Genomic DNA, 22,195 nt, shown 5'->3' with positions numbered 1-22,195 from the left:
GATGTCCGGGGCCTGTCCCTGTCCTCTCTGCTCCCAGCACCTGACCCTCCCGGTCCCAGGTCATGAATGACCCTGCATGCTCCTGGGGGGAATCTGGGGAGGGACTCCAGCTGTCCAAGTGTGGGTGGTCCTTACACCATTCTCCACACGCAGAGATTCGGGGATGTTATTTTACTGTAAGCATGTGCAACCGGAAATGCCGTATCCGGAATAACTCCAGCGAGGGGAAAGCACTGGGCGCCGGTGACTGCCAGCCATCCGCCCAGAGCCGAAGCGTTCACATCCGTCTGCACGGATGCAGGAAGGTGGGGGGCTGCCGATCTGCAGGCCCCCTGCACACAAGGGTCTGCATCCAGCAGGAAGCCGTTCTGCACTGCAAAGCAGAAGGGAGCCCTCGACAGAAGAGGTACAGGCAACAAGGGGCTGAGGTGGCACCCGTACCTCCAGTGGCGTCCAGGATGCTGGTGACGGGACACGAGACGCCCGGCCACAGGTGTCGGGAGACAGAACCGGCGCTTGTGTCTGCCCGACACACCTGCTGGGGGGCCCGGGGGCATCAGCACCCCACGAGGGGCCCCCGGGAGCCCCGTCTGGGCCCTGCAGGTCGGAGAACTCAGAGAAGACGCTGGTCGGGTGCCAAGGGGCTGGAGGGGCCGGCCTGCCGCAGCCACGGCGTAGCTTTTCCGAGTGCACCCCGTGGGTGAGCCGTGTGGCAGGAGATTAAAAAAAAAAATACAGGCAGGTGTCAAGTCTCTCCACCACGGCACGTGATTCGGGAGCATGTCCCCCTGTGGGCTGGGGGGCAGGTGTCCGAGGAAAAGTCCGACACAGCTGCAGACACTCGCACCCAGAGAAGCGGAAGGAATCGAGGGGCTTCTTCAGCTCACAGGTCCCAGGGGTGGAGTCACGTGGGGGAGGTGCCCGAGGAGTGGGCTCACCCTGGCAGCTGGGGGCAGAGAGAGCAAGGACCAGGCAGGGGCCTCCGCTGGGGTTGGGGGGCACAGCAGACGTGAGGGACTTCTCTGGTCACAGTCAGGTGGGGTGAGAAGGGGACTTGTGGGCGGACGGCCTCACCGCGCAGGCGCACCCAGTCCCCTGGGCGGGGTGCTCACAGACGGTGGGATGTTGAGGCAGCAGGAAAATCGGAAGTTTTAAAAATACGCAATACAAAAGGGAGATCTTTTTTTAATGTTCAAGTAGAATAAGTGCTCTATAAAAATAGTGTCACATCTGCTCAACCGCGTGGAGCTGGGGTGCTCGCTGCTTTGGCTGTGGGTGGCTTCTCTCAGCCGAGTCCCCGGTGCTGGCACAGCCAGAGACCAAGCCTCAGGGTCCCGCTCCCCTTGGCTCCTGGCCACGGGCTCTGCGGCAGGGTCCCGGCTGGCCTTCAGGGACACCTGCCTCCCAGGAGCTGAGGTCGGCCTCTCCTGTCCCATCTGTGTCCCTGCTGGTGGCAGATGACCTCAGTCTCTCCACGTGAAGCTTCCCTTGAGCGTTGCGAGGCAAACATGGAGTGTGACTCAGACTCTGCAGAGCGGGTTTAAAAACCGCTCTGCTATTTTACATGTGCCAAGATGTTCCGGGGAGGAAAAGTCACTTTCCCTGTGACTTGGAAGGAGCCGAGTACGAGAGTTGAGTGAGCTCGGACCAGTGTGGTCCAGGACGGCAGGGGGCTGGCATGAGGTGACAGTCGGGAAGCGGACGGGACGCCCCTCGGAAGCGGCCAGGCGGCAGCAGCGGGCCTGGGCCCCGGGAGAGAGACCAGAAGAGGGTCTTCCCACGGTGTTCCCCGGTTCTGGCCCGTGAGGACCCAGGACCCCTGGGGAAGCTCGGCTGCCGGGCTGCAGGGCCCCTCCGCTGGGACGGCCGCGCCTTGAGCTGACGCGTCACCACTGCAGACAGTCTCTGCGACACTACGTAGCACGCGGGTCACACACATTTGTGTCTGTGGCTGCTGCAAGACGCGGCGAAGGAGGGGGTTCTGTGCAGAACGTTCACACGCGGTGGACCTCCCGGGGCCCTGAGCCCACTCTCACGCCCACACCGTCAGACCGGACCGGGCCGCCCGCGCTTCTCTGGCCCACGGCTCTGGCATTTCCGACGCCCTCACAGCGGGAAAGGCCGGCGGGGTCTGACGGAGGCAGCAGTGGAAAGCCTGGCTGGGCGGGGCCCCAGACCGGCCACAGTCTGTGCCCGCATGGCGGCCAGCAGGTCTCTGTGCGACGTCGTCCGGCCGGCCGCGCTCCCCGCACCGCCCTGGGCACTGTCCTTCACGCAGAGCGACTTCTCGGCTCTCCTCCCAGGACGCCGGGCTCTGGGTCTGGCCGTGACCAGAAGCCTCCTCCTCTCGGCACCGCCGTCTGCCGCAGCTGCACTGCCCGCCCAGTCCCACTGACCAGACAGCCCGCCCGCCGGCGCCATCCGCCCAGCAAGCTGGTCCCTGCCCGAGGGCCTCTGCCCCGGCCGTCCGCCAGGCCCAGGCCTCCGCATGGTGCACACTGTCCCTTCACGGTCTGGGCTCCACCTTCTCCCACTCGGGGGCCACAGGGAGCCACTGTCTCAGCTGCAGCCCCAGGGACCCTGTGTGCAGCGGCACCCCGGCCCCACCCCCGCCTGGCACTGCGCTTCCCCGGGTGGCACCAACTGCCGTTGTGGGGAATCGACGTGAGCAGGACAGCAGCTCCGTCCGCAGCGCTCAGTGCTGCTTCGTGGGGCGGGTGGGGCACAGCGGGCGTCTCATTCACCCTTGAGGACAGACGGACAGGCGATGGACAGGTGGATGCGTGGATGACTGGGTCTGTGAACAGCTTTACTTCCGTTCCATCTAAGGGGACTCAGTCTCCCGACCCCGGAAAACCCCTTGGTGAGTGATGAAGGCCTGGGCTCCCGTTCAGGGCTGAGAGTGTGTTTGTGTGTGCCAGTGTGTGTGTGTGTCCATGTGTGAGTATGTGAGTGTGTCTGTGTTTGAATGTCCGTGTGCAAGTGTGCAAGGTGACTGACCGTACAAACGGCGAACTACACGCAGCCTGTGCTGGAAACTCAGCAACGTGGGACCACCACGGTGGCCTCCGGACAAACAGCAGAAGCACGGCAGACACCTGGGGGAGGGACGCGCGCACTTCCCAGGAGGGGGCGCTCTGCGGGCGCCCGTCCTGCCGCCCCAGGAAGCTGTGTTGCGTGCACCCGAGGCCGTGCGGGGAGCAGGGCCACCGGGCCACGGGCTCCCAGGACGGCCACCTTTGGTCTTCGTCAGCCTGAGGACAGCGCCACGCCGGGAATCCGTCTGCCGCACAGAGCGCTCGAGCTTCTGGAGAAAGGCAGGCAGGCTCCCTGCCTCGTAGGGCTCCGGCGCACGGACATGGCACCCGACCCGGCAAGCTGGAGCCAGTCCCGTCTCCCCTTGAGGCACTCGCGACCCCCCACGCCCTGCACCAGGACAGCGCTGGCTGGGGCCGCAGGAGGCGGAGCAGCCGGGGAGCCCCAGGGGCGGAGTCCGGGCTGGGTGGGGAAAGCCAACGGCAGGGCCTCTGAGCCTGTGTCTGGCCCAGGCCCGCCCAGGTGGTGGGACACTCAGACACGCCCGCTGTCCGAGTGCAGGGTGAGTTCCCATGACGGTTCGTCTCAGCAGTGAGCCTGGGGCTGCGTATGGCCGCTGCCACCTCAACCTGGAGAATGAGAGCCCCCCCCCCCCCCCCCCCCCCCCCCCCCCGGCATGGTGGGCTAGGAAGCTGGTTGTACCGGAAGTGGGGGCAGCTGACCATCCAGAGACTGCCAGGATGGGGGCCCCTCCTGTGGCCAGATACGCTGGGTCTGAGCAGCCCCAGAAACTGGACTACGTAGGCAAGAAAGGAGGGGCAGAGTGGGGTGAGCCCCGCCCCACCCTCGGGGCTGCCCGCCACCCAGCTGCAGTGGGCAGGAGCCTGGCTGGCTGCGGTCCTGCCCTCGGTCAGGGCCCGGGCCCCAGAACGCTCCCGGGCCCACCAGGCTGGGACCTGCAGGCAGAAGTGACCTGGGGAGGCCCCCCACCCCCAAGGCTGATTCTCACTTAGGGTGGGTGCTCTGGCTACCAAAGAAACTCGCTCACATTTTCCCAGGAAATTTTGTAAGGGGGTTGGGAAAATGTGCTTATTTCTTTTCTAGAACTGCCCAGAACCTAATTATAGCTGAGTGCAGCTGGGAGCCTTCCCTCAGATGTTACCAAGAGCTCAAGGAATGTCAGCCTTCTTCTGACAAAAAGAAATAGGAATTTTTTTACCAAAAGCTGTGGCTGGTCACAGGCAAAGCAGGGCTCCTGGGCCAGGAGGGGCCGTCACGGGCTGGTCATGGACCAGCAGAGAAAATGCTGGAAAAGGCGTCTCGGAGGAGAGGGGCTCCTCCCGGTGGCCCCGGGGTCAGCCAGGAGGGGCTGGAAGGTGCAGTTTCTAGAAGGGCGGCCCCACCTCCGGAGCGGCGTGGGAGACACTGGGGCGGGGAACAGTCCGCCCTTCCTCCCCCCGCCCGAGGGCACCCCTGAGTCTGTCTTCACGGGCCCCTCCTCCCCGGCCTGCCCCTAAATCTGGGGGGACTAGGGCTCTGCCTTTGACCTTCGCCCCGTCACCCCACACTGCCCTGGGAGCGGGGTGGAGACACCGGCATCATCTCCTCATACAATGCACAAGTCGGTGCCACACCTGGCCTCTCCCCTGAGCTCCAGCCCCAGGTGGCAGGTGGCTCCCGTCTCAGTCCGATGTAGCCCCGCCTGCCCGGGGACTTCCTGCCCCTGCCCATGTCCCCCTGGGTGTCCCGCCCGGCCTGCTGGCCACGCCCTCCCAGCTCGCGGCTGGCTTTCACTCCTTCCCGCAGACAACCATCTGCCGCCCTCCACGGCCGTGGAGTGACTTCCTCGGCTGGCCTGGGTCCGGCTGCGCTGCAGGGACCCTCCGCAGAGGGGGGTCCGCCCCCTCCCTGTGACGAGCCTCTGGTCCCCACCAGAGCAGAGATGTGCTTGTGGGGCGCCTCTTCCCTTCCACGGATGAACCCACTTTCCAGAGTCGCCCCTCCTTATCCGCGGGACAGACCTTCCAGGACCCGCAGTGGACGCCCAAACCACGGAGAGTACCGAGGCCTACAGCACCCGGTTTCCGGTCCGCACACACCTGTAATGAAGTTGGATGTACAAACTGGGCCCCGTGAGAGAGTGACAATAACTAAAATAGAAGCAGCACAGTGACGGGCTCTCGCAGAAGTTGTGTGGCCGTGGTCTCTCCTCTCCCCAAATGTCTCGCCGTCCCGCCCGCAGCCTTGTGTGTCGACCGGCCGGGCACCCACGGGGTGTGAGGCAGGTGCCGTTGGAGCAGCGCCAGCGTGAACTTCATTTTCTTCTCCAGGATTTGACACTTTGAAGAACACTCGTTCCTGGGGGAACCCTCGGTGTGCGACATTTGTTGTCCCTAAGTCAGAGCGTCCACCGTCCGGCTTTACCAAAAGAATTCACGGCTTCTCTCCGGTGAATCCGAGTCGCCAGCACCCCCTCCTGAGCTCTGGGGCCAATGTGAAGTAGAATAAGGGTGACGTGAACGCAGGCACCGCCCTGCCACGACGGCTGATCTGACGGCCGAGACAGCGACGGAGTGACCAAAGGGACAGCGTCCACACTGGGCAAAGGCCGAGTCCCATCCCGGGAGGGACGGGGAACATCGAGGTTCTATCACGCTGCTCGGAACACTGCGCAACTGAAGACTGATACGCTGTGGATTTCTAGTTTTTCCATCTAATATTTCGGACCGTGGGTGACCGAGGCGACTGAGAGAAAGGAAAAGCACGGAGGGGGCAGCTGCAGACGCCGGGCTGACGCAGCAGGTGCCGCCGGCAAGTCCAGAGCGAGCCTACGGCCGCGAGGTGTGGGGACCCAGGGACAGGCCGTGGGGCCCGGGGCAGGCGGCCTTGTCCCCCTCGTGGTCCCACCGAGTCCAGCTGGCACGCGCCTGCTCCCCTGAGCCACACGAGGACCTCAGCTGCCCACAGACCTGCCGGGGAAACATGTAGTAAAAGCCACAAACGGTTCTCTCCACCTGCAGACCAGAGACCGAGGATGAGGAAGCCTCCTTCCCCTCAGACTGAGCCCCAGCCTGGGCCCCACTCTGTGAATAGAGGCCCCAAGGCAGAGCCGGGCTGCAGGGCGGCGGGGGGTGGGCTTTTTGGGGCTCGCTGAGCCACGGCCGGGGCTCCCCTGCAGAGGCCAGCGTATCTTTGGGGGTGCAGTACGTGCACCCTGTCTCTCTGGACTGTCCTCGCCTGTGGGTGGAGCCAAGGCCATCGGCGTGAAAACATGGCCTGAGCTTGGAGCCCCTTGCCCAGGCAGCAGCAGACCAAGCCTCGCCCCGCAGCCACCTCGCAGACCGCCAAGGTCGGAATGGGCTGCGCGTCTTCTAAGCCCAGGGCCGGAGCCACACGCCCTCCCCTCAAAGCCCTTGTGCATCTGCCCCCACTGACCTCTTCTTCCTCCAGGCTCCTCCTCTGAGTGTCAGGGTCTTTGAGGGGTTTAATACTAAGAGCCCCTGGTCCCCACCCAAGTTCAGAACCAACTGAAAAGAGCACAGAGGTTAAGACATGTAACGCCCAAACAATAACCATTATTACCACCAATCACGATGCTCTCCCCTTCCTGCTCTCCCGCCCCCTCCCCCACATTGTCACCGTGCTCTGAGGGGGCCCAGGCCACATGCCGGAGCCAGGCAGCTGTTCTGGCCAGTAGCCCCACTGAGGTTCCAGCCACAGGCCAGCAGCACAGCCCCTGGTGACGCTAAGTGGGACCTGAGGAGCGACTCTGAGTGCCCAGACTCTCCACGGCTGGGTCTGGCCAGACACCGGCTGTCTGTCCTGCCCACGGCAGCCCTGTACGCAGAGCAGGGCCCCAGCACCCCGCCCCAGCTCTGATGCTGAGGCCTGCACCCCCACCATTTGTCTGAGTGTCTTAGCCGTGACTCCTCCCCCAAGGCCCATCCCACCTTAGCCCTGGATCCCAGACAGGCCCCACCCAGCACTGAGCCCTGCAGGTGGGTGAGCAGGGCCTCTCCCCATGGGTCAGCCACACCCCGAGGCCACGTCTGCCCCAAGTGGCACCAGGCAGGCGGCCCCCGGAGCCCCCGGCACGGTCCAGGCCGAACCCTCTCTGTTCCACTACACCGGGCAGAAGGCTGCACAGCCCGCGTTGACTGGGGCTCAGAGTGAGCTCTGCTGTTGCTTTGCTTCTCTCTGGGGGGTCGCAGGCCTCCCAGGCCCACCCCAGGAGAAAAGAGCTGAAGAATGGCTTTCTGGGGCCGGGAGGGGTGGGCATGAGCGGCAGCTGCATAGGGGCAGTGCTGTCCGGACAAGGCGGAGCCTGTGGCGGGGGGCAAACTGGGGACGGGGACTCTGCTGAAGACGGTGAGGAAGAGGCCAGACTCCCTGCAGGTCTGGGCTCAGAGCGGGTCCTCATTAAAACCCCCGGCCACGCCGGCTCCTCGTCCAGCCCTGCAGGAACCAGGCGACCCGCCTGCTGTGAGCATCAGGGCCCGGGGAAGGGCCTGGGGTCGGGGTTGGGAGGAATCGGGCTACAGGTCCGAGGGCCGGAGACACGTCCCTGCCTCCCCTCTCTGGGCCTGTTCGGGGTCACCCCAAGGAGGCCAGCACCCCTCGGCCCTGCTCCCAGCCAGGCCACCCCGGCCCTCTGGTGGCACAACCAACACCCCGTCCACTGTTCTCTCTGTTTTCGTGGGCAGATCCACCCTCACCAGGGTGGGGGCCGTCGGAGGTGCAGGACCAAGGGCAGTGACGACCAGATGGTCTGGTCCGGACATGCGCGCAGGGCAGGCCTCCAGGTGAGCACCACCCTGCGTCTGCACCCAGCCATTGAACACCCCGGGGCCACCTCATTGTGTGGTGACAACAGGGAGGCTGGACAGTTAAGTGACGGTCTTGAGGTCACAAGGCCGAAGCCCTGGAGCTGGGGTGGAACCTACACCGGGGAAGGTGGAGTCAGCAGAGGGCGGGGCCCTCTGCCTGGGGTGCTGGCCCTGGAGTCCCAGGGCAGTGCCATCCAGTGGGGACACACCGAGGTCTCCCCAAATGCCTTGGGAACCAGCAAGCCCGCCTCGGGGTTGACACTTCAGTTTTTTCAGACACCAAGCAGGGCAGAGGCCCCTCCTGCCCGACCAGCGGCCCCGCACTGGCTGCCGACGTGTCCCGAGCTCCTGCTCAGCGCTGCCCGCACCGTGGACTCCGGCTGCAGAAGTTCAGAGCTCGGCACCACGGTGCGCGTGCTGTTCTGTATTAAATTAGATTTCAATAAAACATGTTTCACACTGCATTTCATGGCAATCCTGCCTCGAGAAGCCTTCCCGGCACCTGCTTTGAGCCATTCAGCTCCTTCCCAGAGGCTTCCGGCAGAAACAGCCTGAGCCCTCATTTAAGTCAGAAACGCAATATTTAAAGAATAACCTCCCTTTACAGCGACGCATAAATCGCGGCGCGCTCCGCAGCTGCTGCACGGGCGCGGCAGCTCTTTCTGAGCCGCGTAAACAAGTCTCAGAGCTCGGGGGGGGGGGGCAGGTATGTGGCCGGGCATCGCGTGTGCGATTCAGGGGGAAGTCCAGGAGGTGAGGGCTGGAACCTGTGCAGCCGACGCGCCGCAGACTCTGGTGGCACGGCCGCCTTTCGGGGGCGGGGGGCGGGGGGGGGGCAGAGCTTTTCGCTGCTGCAGCCCCTTCATCCCTGCGAATCTCATTCCAGGGGAATGGCTACTGATGGCTACATGGTTGTGTCCATGGGTTTGAGAATGGCTACGAGGGGTTTGGTTGTAAAGCCTCATGAGACCAGAGCCGCAGTTTCCACGGTCGCCCACTCTCAAACCTGCCTCCTTTCTCAGGTTCTCCCTCCCCCGGGAGGAAGGGGGCAGGGAGGAAAACGCCCCGTGGTTTCCCGCACGCTCGGTGGAGGAGCGCACAGGCACGCGCTGGCCATGGCCTGGTTGAAATTCCCCAAACGGCAGAGCGTCGCTGTGCCTCTCTCCTTGAAAAAGGACATTTGAGCTGTGAACACAGTATGACAATTTCTCAAAAACATAAACAGAGAACGCCCATACGACCCAGCAGTTCCGCTCCTGGGTGTAGACCCCAAAGTCTTGTGGCGAGGGATCTCTGCACCCCAACTTCACAGCAGCGTCACTCACTGCAGCTGAACCGCAGGGGTGACCTGGGTGCCCATCGACTGAGGGGGGGTAACGGAGCTCGGCCCCCCACGTGGGGGGTGCGGCGCAGCCCTGGAAAGGAAGGGCTTTCTGACACAGACTACGACATGGGGGACCCTCGGGGACGTGTGACCCATGAACATGCGAGCGGGTCCCAGAAGGACAAACGGGGTGTGATTCCACTTACGTGGGGGACTCGGCGTCGTCAGGCTCAGAGTCCTCACAGAGGCCGAGAGCAGAGGGTGGCGGCGGGGGGCTGGGGGAGGGGCGTCAGTTTGGGGTGACAAGAACATGCTGATGGTGGCACAACATCATGAATGCATTTCAGTGCCACCGAGCTGCTCGCCCCAGAGTGGTCTGTTTTTCACTACGGACATCGGAGCACCAACTTTAGAAAAGCTTTTGGTGACCAGAGCCTTCCTGAAAGAGAGTCCACACGTGGAGGTCCTTGGGACCCCCTGGGCTGGGCTCGGGACACAGCCCGGTCTGTGAGGTCGTGTGTCGTGTCCGTGCCCCCCCCGCCCCCCCGCCCGTGGAACAGAACCCTGGGGAGCAGGCCCCCAAGCCCCCCCCCCCCGCCTACCCCACCCAGCCCCGCCCCCTCTAACCAAATCTGTCAGACCGAGTTAGGTTTTGAATAGGTAATTTCTCCCTTTTCAATTTTCTGTTTTTAAGTATATCTTATTGATTATGCTATTACGGTTTTCCCAAATTTCCCCCTTTATCCCCCTTTGCACTGCACACCCCCACCCTCCAGCATTCGCCCCCTTAGTTCCTGTCCACGGGTTGTACATATAAGGTTTTGAGTTCTCTGTTTCCTATACCATTTTCGATTTCTCCCGATTTCTATTTTATACCTACCAATTATACTTCTTCCCTGTACCTTTTCCCCTCTATTCCTACCTTCCCCCTGCCTGCTGATAACCCTCCACGTGACCTCCATTTCTCTCATTCTGTTCCTGTTCTAGTTGTTTGCTTAGTTTTTGTTTTCATTGTTTGTCTTTTCTTTTAGGTTCAGTTGTTGATAGTTATGAGTTTGTTGTCATTTTACCATTCATATTTTTATCTTCTTTTTCTTAGATAAGCCCCTTGAACATTTCATAGAATAAGGGCTTGGTGATGATGAACCCCTTGAATTTGACCTTATCTGGGAAGAACTTTATCTGCCCTCCCATTCTAAATGAAAGCTTTCCTGGATAGAGCAATATTGGATGTAGGTATTTGCCTTTCCTGACTTGGAATACTTCTTTCCAGCCCCTTCTTGCCTGTAAGGTCTCTTTTGAGACATCAGCTGACAGTCTGATGGGAACTCCTTTGTAGGTGACTCTCTCATTTTGTCTTGCTGCTTTTAAGATTCTCTCTTTATCTTTAATCTTGGTTAGTGTAATGATAATGTGCCTTGGTGTGTTCCTTCTTAGGTCCAACTTCTTTGGGACTCCCTGAGCTTCCTGGACTTCCTGGGAGTCTATTTCCTTTGCCAGATTGGGGAAGATCTCCTTCATTATTTGTTCAAATAGGTTTTCAATTTCTCGCTGTTGTTCTTCTCCTTCTGGTACCCCTAGGATTTGGATGTTGGAACCTTTTAGGTTGTCCCAGAGATTCCTCAGCCCCTCTTCATTCTCTTGAATTCTCATTTCTTCGTTCTGTTCTGGTTGGGTGTTTATTTCTTCCTTTTGTTCCAAATCTTTGCTTTGAGTTCTGGTTTCCTTCCTGTCACTGTTGGTTCCCTGAACACTTTGCTTTATTTCATTTTGCGCGTCATTCATTTGCTTTTTCACTTTTCAACCAACCTCAGTCAGTCCTGTGAGCATTTTGATGATCAGAGCTTTAAACTCTCCATCTGGCAGGTTGGCTGTCTCCTCATCGCTTAGCTCTCTGTCTGGAGTTTTGCTCTGTTCTTTCATTTGGGCCGTATTTCTTAGTCTTGGGGCACCTGTTAGGTTGTAAGGGGGCAGGGCCTTAGGTGTCCGCCAGGGGCGGGACCACCCTCCTTGCTGCCTGTGGTGCTGTCTGGGGGAGGGTTCAGAGAGGGCGCCATGCGGCTCACCTGCCCGGCTCCAGCCCACTCTCCAACACACTCTTGCGTGAGACTGGGAGTCTCTCCCACTGTGGCAGCCCCACCGTAGTGCACAGGGAGCCGAGTCTCAGTTTCCCGTTCAGCCAGCCCCGCGCGTGTGGTCTGCTGTCTCGCTGCGGGTTCTCAATGGTCCGGTTGTTCTGGTCGACTGTTTCTTTAATTCCTTGGTTGTCGGAGCTCCACGCAGTTTGACTTTTCTGGCACCTCTGGTTGTTTATTGACTTTAGGTCGGTGGTTACCCTCCTTTTGGTTGTGCGAGGAAGCGAAGGGTTTCTACCTACACCTCCATCTTGGCCAGAAGGCCCTTCTCAATTCTCTAGAATTCTCGGGTCATTGGGGGCAGGGAGGCAGTGCCCACCGCCTCTCCCACCTCTGCCGCTTTGTTCGCAGGCCCCAGGCAAGGTGAGCAGATCTCAAGTATCGGTCGTGGGGGAGGGAAGGCGAGACGCCATCGAGAGGCTGTCCTGGTAGAAACATTCCTGCCCGTCGTACAGACCGTCAGTCAGTGACGCTGGGCCCGGAGCTGGGAGTGGCAGTGAGGTCGCTGTGTGGCCACATGCAGGCCCCCGGGGGCTCAGTGGGATCTGACAGTGTCTCTCTGGGGCTGTGCTCAGAAGCCAGCGAGATGGGCGACGGTCACCTTGCCCCTGCAACCCCAAGGGAGGGCCACCCTGTGTGCCTGGGTGAGAGCATCAAGGGGCAAGACAGACCCATCCTGGGGTCCCCAGGGCCAGCCGTCGGTATAGTGGTGCCACCTCGAGAGCCTGATACTCACAGTCAGTGCCTTGGGCTGGTCAGGAACCCATACGACGAGGCCAAGGGCCGCCCGGAAGTGGCCGAGCTTGGGAGGGGACCCCCTGCCCCTTTCCTCTGTAGCGATGCCCGCTCCTCCTGGGGGTCCTCAGCCTGGAGTCTGTGGGGGGAGCCATTGCAGGGGATGGGGGTCCGGGAGAAGATTGGAGTGGAAGGCGAGGGGGGGCAGGTCCAGGGGACAACAGAGCTGGTCAGCACTGGGGGAGGGTGGGCCTGTGGCCCTGGGACCCCATCAGGCAGGGGTGGCCCGTGGGCGTCAGATCCCTCCGGCTGGGTGTGTGCAGCGTGGCTGAGCGGGGCGGGCAGCAGCAAACAACCCCCAACACAGGGGGAAGCTGCACGGTGGGCTGAGGAGGGGTGTGGCCAGGTACCTGGCACAGGTGGTGGCCAGCCCAGCTGAAGGAAAAAGGAGGACCGGGAACGTGGAAGGCAGGTGTGTGGGGCTCACGGGGAAGACGGGGAACCTGAGGCCCAGAGAAGCGCTAGAGCGAAGGGGACCGAGCAGAGCCCAGGCCGGCGACCTTCCCTCCACATGGGCCGCTGGGGACTTGGAGTGGGACACTTGGGGCCAGGGGGCCCGGTCCGCTGCCACAGGAGCCGAGGGCCAGGAGTCCTGACGTCCCCCACACGGGAAGCACCATCGTGCCCGACACGCTCGTGCGATCCATAGCGAGAGCAGGCAGCTGCTGCCCTCAAGACGCTCACGGTCCAGGAAGAGACTTTTGTGCAGAGAGGTTTGGACGCTTGCTTAGTGGAGGGATTGCCTGTCTTTCCTGGACGCACTCAAAGGAGAGGGGACACCTCAGGGGGCTCTTAAAATGGGGGCTCTTTGCACAGCAGAGACTGGGCAGAGGCCGTCCTGTCCACATGCAGGGTCCACCCCTCACAGTGGGGCAGGGGCAGGGGCGCGGCCTGGAAAGGAACCGGAAGCCAGAGCCGGCTCACGGAGGACCCGTGCGGCGCAGAGTGTGGAAGGCACGTCCCCGGACCCGGGGGCTGTTCACTGCGACGACTGCCCGCCATGCCTCCTGCCGCCCTCCTCAGCTCTGCGGGGCTGGGCCCCACCGGCTCATCTCTGCCGGGCCCTCACTGCCCTTGGCTGGGCCGACTACCGGTGGGCCGGGGAGGGTGGTGCCGCCCACCTCCAGAGGGCTCACTCGCCTTGTTCTCGCCGCAGGGCCGGGCTCCCCTGCTCTGTGGCCACTGTGGCCACAGGGCCGCCTGATTCGGGGATGGTGCTAACTCCGCCTCCCGAAGGCAGGAGACCGTGTCACAGCCAGGACAGGGAGAGACGCCGTTCTTTCAATGTGCCGCACCACGGAGTATATGGACCTCCCGACACTGGGTGGCCCCCGGAAGTTTCTGTTTGGAACGTCATGTTTTCATGAGCCAGCTGACCCCTGTCCCCGGAGGTTCTTCTGGCCCAGGGGCACGCCAGCAGAAGGTCCGCACTGTGAGTGCTCAGGGTCCTCAGGTGCCACCCTTCCCCTGCAGGCACGGAGTCCCCAGGGGCAGGTGACTGCTCCGCGCCGGGCGTCCCACTCTGGGGAGGAGCGGGCGGGCAGCCGAATCCGTGGGCCCCGCCCGGGGGCTCTTCCACCCCCCACAGCTTCACGCTAACGCCTCCTGTAAAGGAGCTGAACGGAAGTGTGGCCACCAACATCCCCGCCTCTCCGTATATTGGCCCAATTCGGGGCTCTAGGACATAAACATAAAACAGGAGCAAAAATTAAAAAGAAAACCTAGGAGCTTTTCCAATAAAGCGCGCGCAGCTGGAGCCGCGGCCCTCCTCTCGGCGCGGGGCCTCCGCCCGCTCTCCCAGGCCGCTGGTGCGTGAAGCCAGTGTGATGGAGGGATTCAATTTCCTAAAGAGCCAGTTAGCAATTAAACCCAGAATGTCTGGGAACAGATATTAAATTCTAAAGAGAATTGCCATTTAAACTTTAACTTTTCCGAGCAACAGAGGGATAATAGGGAACAGCTAGGACGTATCTCTTGAATTTCAGTGAGGAAATTATACAAATTGAGGTCGAATGCCCTTTGGGATTCTTTGAATGAATTGGTGACCTTGATAGGAGACTAGGGAGCAGCCGGGGTGTCGGGGTGTCCTGGGGGGTGTGCGTCTGCTCGTGTCCCAGTTTCCGGACCTGGTGATCATCCAGCTGTTCTTGGCACATTGATTAGGGGCCACTGGAAGGACTGCTTGCTCTAAGCAGATGGTTCTAGAAATACAGTCCATCCACTGTAAGGAAAACAGGCATCGGTCCTTTCCCCCCGACTCTGTCCTTGCTCACCCGATGGTTTTCCGTGAGCCTGAGAACACGCCACATGCAGGGCACACGCAGACCCCGGAGTCCAGCAGCGGACATGGTGGTCAGGGACCGGCTCCCACCGTCCACCTCCAGGTTCAGGAGCCGCAGAGGCTGCTCGTGGGGACATGGTCCTCAGACCCTTGTCCTCGGCCGGAGAGGCCCAGGCTCCAGTCCAGCTCCGGCGCGGACCGTTCCCCCGGGCTCAGCGCCCGTCTGGTCTGTCCAGGTGCGTCGGCCTGGGTTGTCCTCGACCTCACACGGCACCGAGGCGGCTGCGCCCTGGGGTTCCCCCGGGCAGGTCCCACCCGTTCCCCCAACCTCTCCGGGCTCGGGCTCGGTGTGCGCGTAAGCATGATGCGGGTGCCACCAGGGAAGTGCTCGGACGTGAGATTAATCGCCGTGGAGACCTGCTGCTTTGCTGACACGGCGCTTGTGCGTAAGTGTGGCAAAGGTCAACTGTTTGTCCGGAACCAGGGAAACCGAAAGCGGTAATTCAAACATCACAGGCGTGGAGGCCGCGCCTGTTCATTGCCGGAGAGTCTGGTTGAAGGGGGAACAGGAGTTAAACAATCTCCACCAGGGAAAAATGGTACATGGTCTGAAACTTGAAAAATTTTTTTAAGGAAAGATTTTATTTATTTTTAGAGAGAAGGGAAGGGAGGGGGAAACAGGAAAAGAAACATCACTGTGTGGTTGCGTCTCACACACACCAGGGGCCTGGCCCGTAAACCAGGCATGTGCCCTGACTAGGAACTGAACCTGCAACCCTTTGGTTCACAGACTGGCACTCAATCCACTGAGCCACACCAGCCAGGGCTGAAAATGCTTTTTAAACATGAGCAAGCAAACCCACACTCTAGAGAGGATGGTCAAAATGACCTTGCTTGGTGACGCCCTTCCGGAAAGCTCTCCCCCGGGAGGAGACCAGGCCTCCCGAGAAGCCACAGGCGGGCCGGGTTTCTGAGCCCGGCACAGACTCGGCCACGCTCTGAGCCGCGGGGTAGCCGGCTCGCTCGCGGTGGTGGGGCTTCCGCTCCTCCCGATGGCCCCCCTCACCCCTCGAGCTCGGCCACTCCCTTCTCCTGGCTTTGGAGTGGAGGTTCCCCAGAAAAACTCGCCCCCACATCCCCCCCGAAGCCTCGCCCAGCCGTCTGGTCCCTCTTCTAAGAAGAGTCGTCCCTGCTTGCTTCCTCCGTGAGCTCATTCTGGTCCCACGGCCCCACGCCCATTCACGTGTCCGAATAGCTGAGTCCAAAGACACCTCAGTCCTCGTCATCAACGCCGGGCCCCGCCCGAGGCGGGTCCCCTCCGCATCCCTCCCCAGGCTCACCTCCTCCCGGGGCGGCTGAGGTAAAGCTCCTCGTGCCCCTCCCCCCGGACATCCACACCCGTCCTCCCCAGGGCGCCGTCACCACTGACACGCGTGGGACTCATGTGTCCTGTGTCCGGTCCAAACGTCTCCCAGGAGCGCCAGGCCCCGGCCCCCGGTTGGACTGCAGCATGTGAACGCCGCAGCCCCTCCAGCTGCGTGTCCCGGCCGAGTCCCCACGGTCACGCCTCCCAGGTGTGGGCCTCGGGGTCCGCCGTGCGCCCTATTCCTTCCCACACGCACACACACACTCACACGCGCTCCACATACGGTATCCAACACCACATCAGGCTCGTTTTGTTCCGGGTTTCTCTCGCGTTCACCTGGTCCTCCTCACCCCCACTGCCCACCCCCTGACACGCTCGCTCCCTCCTGCTGCGCCTCCCCGTCCATGTCCCTCGAAGACCCACCCGCGGCCGCCTCTCCGCGCCGTGGCCCACCTGGCCTCGAAAAGCCGAGCTCGTGGTTTCAGCTTCTTCCCCAAGAGCCCTCCCTCCTCCGCAGACAGAGCCCCCCGCCTGTGCCACATGCCCTCCTGTCTGCCCCCATGGCCTCCTCTCCCCTGCCCGGCCAGCGGCCAGCGTGCCCGCTCCCCACCGCAGGCCCGTGGCACCCTGCCCGCCCCCAGGAGCCGCCCCCCGCCCCCGCGGCTCCATCCGCCGGCGCCGCCTCTGCCCCGCTCTCCCAGCCTCCCCCAGACCAAGTCCGCGCTGCAGTAGGAACTTCCACGGCCCCACGGACGAGCCTCTGTCCCTGTCGGCCGGCTCTCTGCCCACAGCCCCGGGAGAACGGGACTGGCTCAGACACCCCTCCCTGCCCAGCCTGGCCGGGTCACCCGCCCACACGGGGAGGGGGGGTCCTGTCCCCGACGTGCCTCGGCTCGCTCCTGAACACCGGTTCCAGGCAGCCTGGGCCCTTCCCGCAGGAGGGGCTGGCCCCGGCTCGTCCCTCTCTCGTGTGAGGTAAGGACTTACATGATGACTCTGTCCTCCGAACAAAGGTTTAGGTGTGTGGCACAGTCTGATCAGCTGCAGGTGCAGGGTCACGCCGCACGGCCCTGGACCTCCTTCCTCTGGCGTAACCGGACCGACTGGGCCCCACACTCCCGCGTCCCCACCGCAGGCCCTGGCCGCCACCCTTGCTGTCTGTCTGCGAGGACGGCTGTCTAGATGCCGCGGGGAAGTGGGTCCGTGGAGCACGCGTTCTTCGGTGACCACGAGGTCCACGTGTGTGCTCACACACGACAGGTTTTTCTTCTTTCTCCGGCTGACAGCGTCCCTCCCATTGGGGGGACCGGCCACACCTCCTCCACCTGATGGCTGCTCAGTGGGCGTTGGCTATGGTGACCGACGCCGCCCTGAGCGCGGGGGAGCCGATCCCTTCGGGAGGCTGGTTTTACTTCCTTTGGATCCAGGCCCAGGCGCGGGGCTGCTGGGTCACAGGGCAGCTCGGACCCGCCGTGCTGTTCCCACAGGGGCTGCACCGACCTCCTCTCCTACCAGTGGGGCCCGGGGCTCCCCTCTCCCCGCATCCTCCCAGCACCTGCGTGTGGGGGGAGGAGCGACGGCTCCCTAACAGGCACTGCGGGTTCCACAGGGTGTCCCTGACGACCAGTGAGGCCGTTTCATGCGTCTTCAACCATTTTCGCGTCTTCTTGGGAGAAGTGTCTATTCGAGTCCTTGGCCCATTTGTAAACCTGTTGTTGTTGGTTTTCTTTTCTCGTGTCTTTTTCTGCCAGTGAGTTGCACGAACTCCGGCTCTAGTCTGCTGGTGCGTCCTCCCGACCCCTCGGCGGCCGGCCGGCCCCTTCGTGGGTAGGGGCCTTTCGGTCGGACGTGGTCCCGCTCTTCTGCTCCTGTGCTTGGGGCCTGTGCTTGTGGCTGTCCCGGCCAAGACGTCGTTGCCAAGACGGACGCCACAAAGCTCTCCCCCGACGCCTTGCTGGGTGTTCACTTTCACATCTGGCGTCTCTGTCTCTGGCCACCTTGAGGTGTGTGCGTGGCCGGGGTGAGACAAGGGCCCTGTTTCGCTCTCTGCGCGTGGAAATCCGACACCGTTCGCTGAAGACGCTGCGCCTCCCCCAACGCCTGTGGCTTCGTGGTGCATCGGAAATCAGCCAGTGCGACGCTCCCGCTTTGCTCCTCTTTCTCGGGGTCGCAGGGGCTGTTCCCACTCCTCTGTGGTTCCCGTGAGTTTCAGGATGAGCCTTTCTGCCTCTGTGAACACGCCTTTGGGCCGTGGATGGCGACTGCGCTGCATCCGTGGGTTGTGTCGGCCGCCGTGAAACGTGGGTGCTCGGACCGTGTTGGGTCCGTTTCTCTGAGTCTCCTTTGATTTCTCTGGTCGTGGTGACGTCCAGGGTGCAGCTCCTTCACGACGGGTGTTACTTTTGTTCCAAAGTGTTGTGTTCCTTCTGCCGCTGTTGAAGATGGGGTTGCCCTCTCCATTTCCTCTTCAGATGGTCCGTCGTCAGCCTGTGCAAACACAGCGGATTCCTGTGTGCTGATCTCGTGTCCCGCGACTCGCCGAGTTCGTCTGTCCTTCTAACAGTTGTTTCGTTGGGTCAGTTTTTGCGTGGAAGATCGTGTCGTCGGCTGCAGAGGTCGCTTCACTTCTTCCTCTCCGATGAAAATGCCTTTCCCCCTCACTGCCCCCTTTACCGGGTCACTCGGACGTCCCAGCGCCCCTCCCCCGGCAGCCCTTCCCTGTTCCTGCTGCCCCCAGCTTCCTGTCAGTGTCCCAGTCAACTGTTGCTGCAGAACCCGCCACCACGAAGAAACTGCATTTCCTCGTGTGCTGGCTTGTGGGGTGGCGGCCGGAGGACACCCCTGGAGGACACCCTGACCTGGATCCCCGTAAATGCGTCAGGTCTTATGGCAAAGGTGAATTCACCTGATGGCTGATCAGTGGGCCCTTAAGTGGGAAGGCTACCCTGGACTGCCCGGTGGGCCCTGGTGACCACCGCACCCTCCACAGAAGGGGCAGGAAGGAAGGGGAGTCCCCTGTCGGTCAGGGGACAGGTCAGGGGCCGCCTCGGGGACGGGGGAGGGACCTGCCAGCCAAAGAGTGTGGGCACCGCTGGCGTCTGTGAAAGGCACCCAAACAGACACGGCCCCGGAGCCTCCGGAAGGGGGCGGCCCTGCCCCCCACGCTGGTCTTGGCCCTGCGAGACCCTCGTCAGACTCCTGACCCCAAGGACTCGAGGTCACATGTGCTGTTTGAGCGACTGCGTTGGCGGTGTTTGTCCCAACCAGCGAACCCCGGGCACATGTCCGCACCCTCCTCTGCAGACCGCGGGGCGCTCGAACGTTGGCTTGAATGACAAGATTTTTAAAAATAACTTGTTTTAGCAGAGTATTAGGAAAGTGGAAATTAAATTACCATTGTTTGCAGATGACGTTATTTACACGCCCTGGGAGGGCCCAGAAGTCCAGGCACCGCTCTCCGTGTTCAGGGCACGCACGTCACCGGTTGCCATCCTTTCGGGCCTCTCCTGGCAAAGGTGGGTCTTTAACGCTGAGTAACGTGGCGAGAGGCCCCTGAGGACTCTGCCTCGGCCATCATCGCAAACTCAGTACCGATCGGCAATGTGTGTTCAACCTCACAGATGCTTTAAAAGTAGATATCGTAATAGAAACTTTACGTGGTAAAAAACAGACTCTGAAATTAAAAAACTGTGAGACCACACAGCAAGAGAAACAGCCAGGCATAATTAGGAGCTGACGGAGCCTGCCGGTCTACCACTCTGGGGACGCTGAGGAAATGTGTGTCATTAGGAGGGAAGTCTGGATGGGTGTGGACCCCTCACAGCTGACCCCACGGAGGGGTCAAAGCCACCGGCATCGTAGTCAGATGCCACTGGGCCGTCCCGGGAGGTGGGAGTCTGGTGCAGTCCACACCTCGGTTTCTCTGTCCGAAGCAGCCCCAGAGCCTGGGAGGACGCAGAGCCTCTGTGTACAGGCGAGACTGGGCGGGGAGGCCGCTGGGTCCCCCTGCTTCGCGCCTCGGACCTGGGACGACGGGCTGCACCCTCGAGCTCCAGGGGACTTGAGTCCCTTCGAGCTCCTCGCTGTCCCTGAGACGCGTTGGATGCGAACTTCTGTGTTTCTGGAACCATGAACTGTTGACGAGCACCAGGGGTTTCGTGTTCCATTTGCGCAAATCGCTGAGCAGAGGGTCCGGACAGCCTTGGCCTCACCTCCTCCGACGTGTGCAGATGGCGCACACGCCAGCGTCACGTGCACCGAGAGCAGCGTGTCACGGCTGTGCACGTTTAAGACTGGAGTTGGTGACTCTGTGCGAAGCGGGGGCCAGTCAGGGGGTAGAGAGACGGACTTTGTGTTTAATGGTTGTGCACATTTTCCGTGACACTCAGAGTGAGGAGACGGCAGGAGGACTCACAGAGCCCTTTCCCCGGGCTGGTGTAGACCCCACGCGGCGCCCGTTCTTCCCGCCTTCGCCGTCACGGAAGGTCCGTGTGCTCACAGGAGGGAGCCACGGAGCCGAGTGAACGCACACACCGTGCAACTGCCCGTGGAAAGTGAGTGTGAGTGAGCACAAGAGACACGATCCTTCGATAAGGTCCACGTTATCAGAACGATGCTCGAATGCAGGCCGATTAAAAACAAAACACAGGAAAATGGTCAAAAAGCGTTTGATAAAAGGGGCCGACCCGGCGTGCTCCACATTGGACAGGAAAGGCATCAAATGCACCGTGAGAAAAGCAGACCTTTCTTACAATTCGGAGGCAGGGAAGAAGGGCTTTCTGAGCTTCACGCCAAAAAACCATTGAGAAAAACGTTATAAGACCAATCTGGTCTTATAATAATGTAAAAATATTCACATACTTATAACTCTACAGGAGTTTAAAGATGGACTATTATAATTAATATGTGAATTTGGCCAACTTGCCTGTAGGGAATCAGTGTGTAGAAATCAACTGTACATGAGAAACACACAGACAGGATTTACCTGGGACTTTCACACAGAAATCGACACAGCGCCACTGAGAGAGACGGAGGGTTCCAAACTGCAGACAGACCTCATGGAGACGTGCAGAACGTTCTCTGCAGGAGGCGGCGAGAGAGCTGCTGGAGCTGCTGGACGAGTGGGGAGCTTCCTTTGGTGACTTCCCCCCAGATTTGTGCGTAAGCTCCGCGGCGCCCGCCTGGGTGGACGTCCCAGCAGGCACCACCTGCAGAAACTTTTTATGAAACAGGCTTCACGAGGAGGCCGAGCGGACTGAGTGAGGGTGATTCGCACAGGACAGACCTCGGCCGGGAGACAGACGGCAGGGCTCGGCTCAGAAACAGCACGTCCGGTCCTCGGCGACCCGTAAAGGGACTCTGCGCGTTGGAGCGAAGCATCCTCTGGAATAGCTGTGCCCGCTCAGCACCACCCTCAGGTTGCTGACCACCTCAACACCTGGTCAGCCCTAGGAACCTTCCAGAACGTGACAAAGGGACGGCCTTCCCGGTTTGAGGGGGTGTCCATGTCTCCATTGAGCACTCGGTCGCCCGTCTTCCTTTGGGGAGGGTCGCAGTTGCTCCGAGTGACTTGTGTACCTTGTGACCTCACCGCATGTTAAAGGTGTCTTCGTTTCTTTGTCCGGTGCGTACGGAAGTGCGGGGTGCTGACTGCGGGCCGCGTGGGTGGTGGGCGCTGAGACGCCGCCTCAGCGGGCCCCAGCAACCTGTCCCGCGCTCCCCTCCCTGCCTCCTGGGTGTGGGTGCCCAGGGTCCCCCAAGTCCACTCGCTGCCCGTTCACACCCGCTCGGAGACGGCGCCCCGGAGACCCTTGCTGCGGTGCTTCCAGCTGTGAGTGGGAGCAGACCTTGTGTTGTGAAACCTGTTCGTCTGTTTTCAGAATTTGCAGCTGCAAAACCCTTAGAAGGCCCCCTGCACGCATGTGCGGTGTGCGTGTTAAACATTCATACTGGGGGTGCGATCCCACCTGGGGTGCACTGGGTCGGGGGGGCGAAATGCGGAGAATCGAACTCCATTTCCTTCCCAGCAGCTAGGAGTTGCTAAGGGACTGGGGCCTGTCTCTGGCTCCCTGCTCCGGGGCCAGGCTGGTCCAGGGCCGGCCCCCTTCGGGGATGCTCAGCCCCTCCATTGCCCCCCAACCCCGCCCCAGAGAAGCAGACGCAGGAGCCCTCCTGTCAAACAGCCACTTCTGTCCCGTGGGGACGGACAGCCACCGGGGATGGGGGGAGCTTTCCAGCGCTGAGCTGTCCCGCTCGGCTACCTTGCCTCCAGGCAGACACCGTGTCAGGATGGATTGCGGACAAGTGTCCTTCTCTCTCCCCACAGCTGCTCAGTGCCCACCCACCATCGGCTCCGTGGTGGGCTGAGCTCAGGCCTCCTGGTCCCACGGACACCCCAGGAGGGGCCGTAACTGTGGGTCCTGTCTCCTTCAG

The 22,195-nt window shown here is 61.6% G+C and overlaps 1 protein-coding gene across 1 annotated transcript; it reads left to right on the top strand.

Annotated features, from left to right (window-relative positions):
- Nucleotides 1-273: 273 nt before the first annotated feature.
- Nucleotides 274-14,899, top strand: LOC128625839 (uncharacterized). The gene is made up of 3 exons (XM_053655190.1): nucleotides 274-406; nucleotides 7,740-8,270; nucleotides 14,501-14,899. Exons 1-3 carry the CDS (start codon nucleotides 296-298, stop codon nucleotides 14,897-14,899), a joined length of 1,041 nt encoding a protein of 346 aa, XP_053511165.1. The 5' UTR covers nucleotides 274-295.
- Nucleotides 14,900-22,195: the final 7,296 nt, after the last annotated feature.

Source organism: Artibeus jamaicensis, unplaced genomic scaffold (assembly GCF_021234435.1).
Source record: "Artibeus jamaicensis isolate MK-2021 breed Jamaican fruit bat unplaced genomic scaffold, CSHL_Jam_final contig_944, whole genome shotgun sequence".
Classification (NCBI taxonomy): Eukaryota; Metazoa; Chordata; class Mammalia; order Chiroptera; family Phyllostomidae; genus Artibeus; species Artibeus jamaicensis.
This window is presented reverse-complemented; position numbering and strand designations above follow the sequence as displayed.

What these genes read in the sequence shown, in the direction of transcription:
- LOC128625839 (XM_053655190.1), top strand. Translation starts at nt 296, where the DNA reads ATGCAGGAAGGTGGGGGGCTGCCGATCTGCAGGCCCCCTGCACACAAG. An exon ending in GGGAGCCCTCGACAGAAGAG is followed by an intron (nt 407 to 7,739) that starts GTACAGGCAACA and finishes TTTCGTGGGCAG; the next exon opens with ATCCACCCTCACCAGGGTGG. An exon ending in GTTCAGAGCTCGGCACCACG is followed by an intron (nt 8,271 to 14,500) that starts GTGCGCGTGCTG and finishes GTCCACCTCCAG; the next exon opens with GTTCAGGAGCCGCAGAGGCT.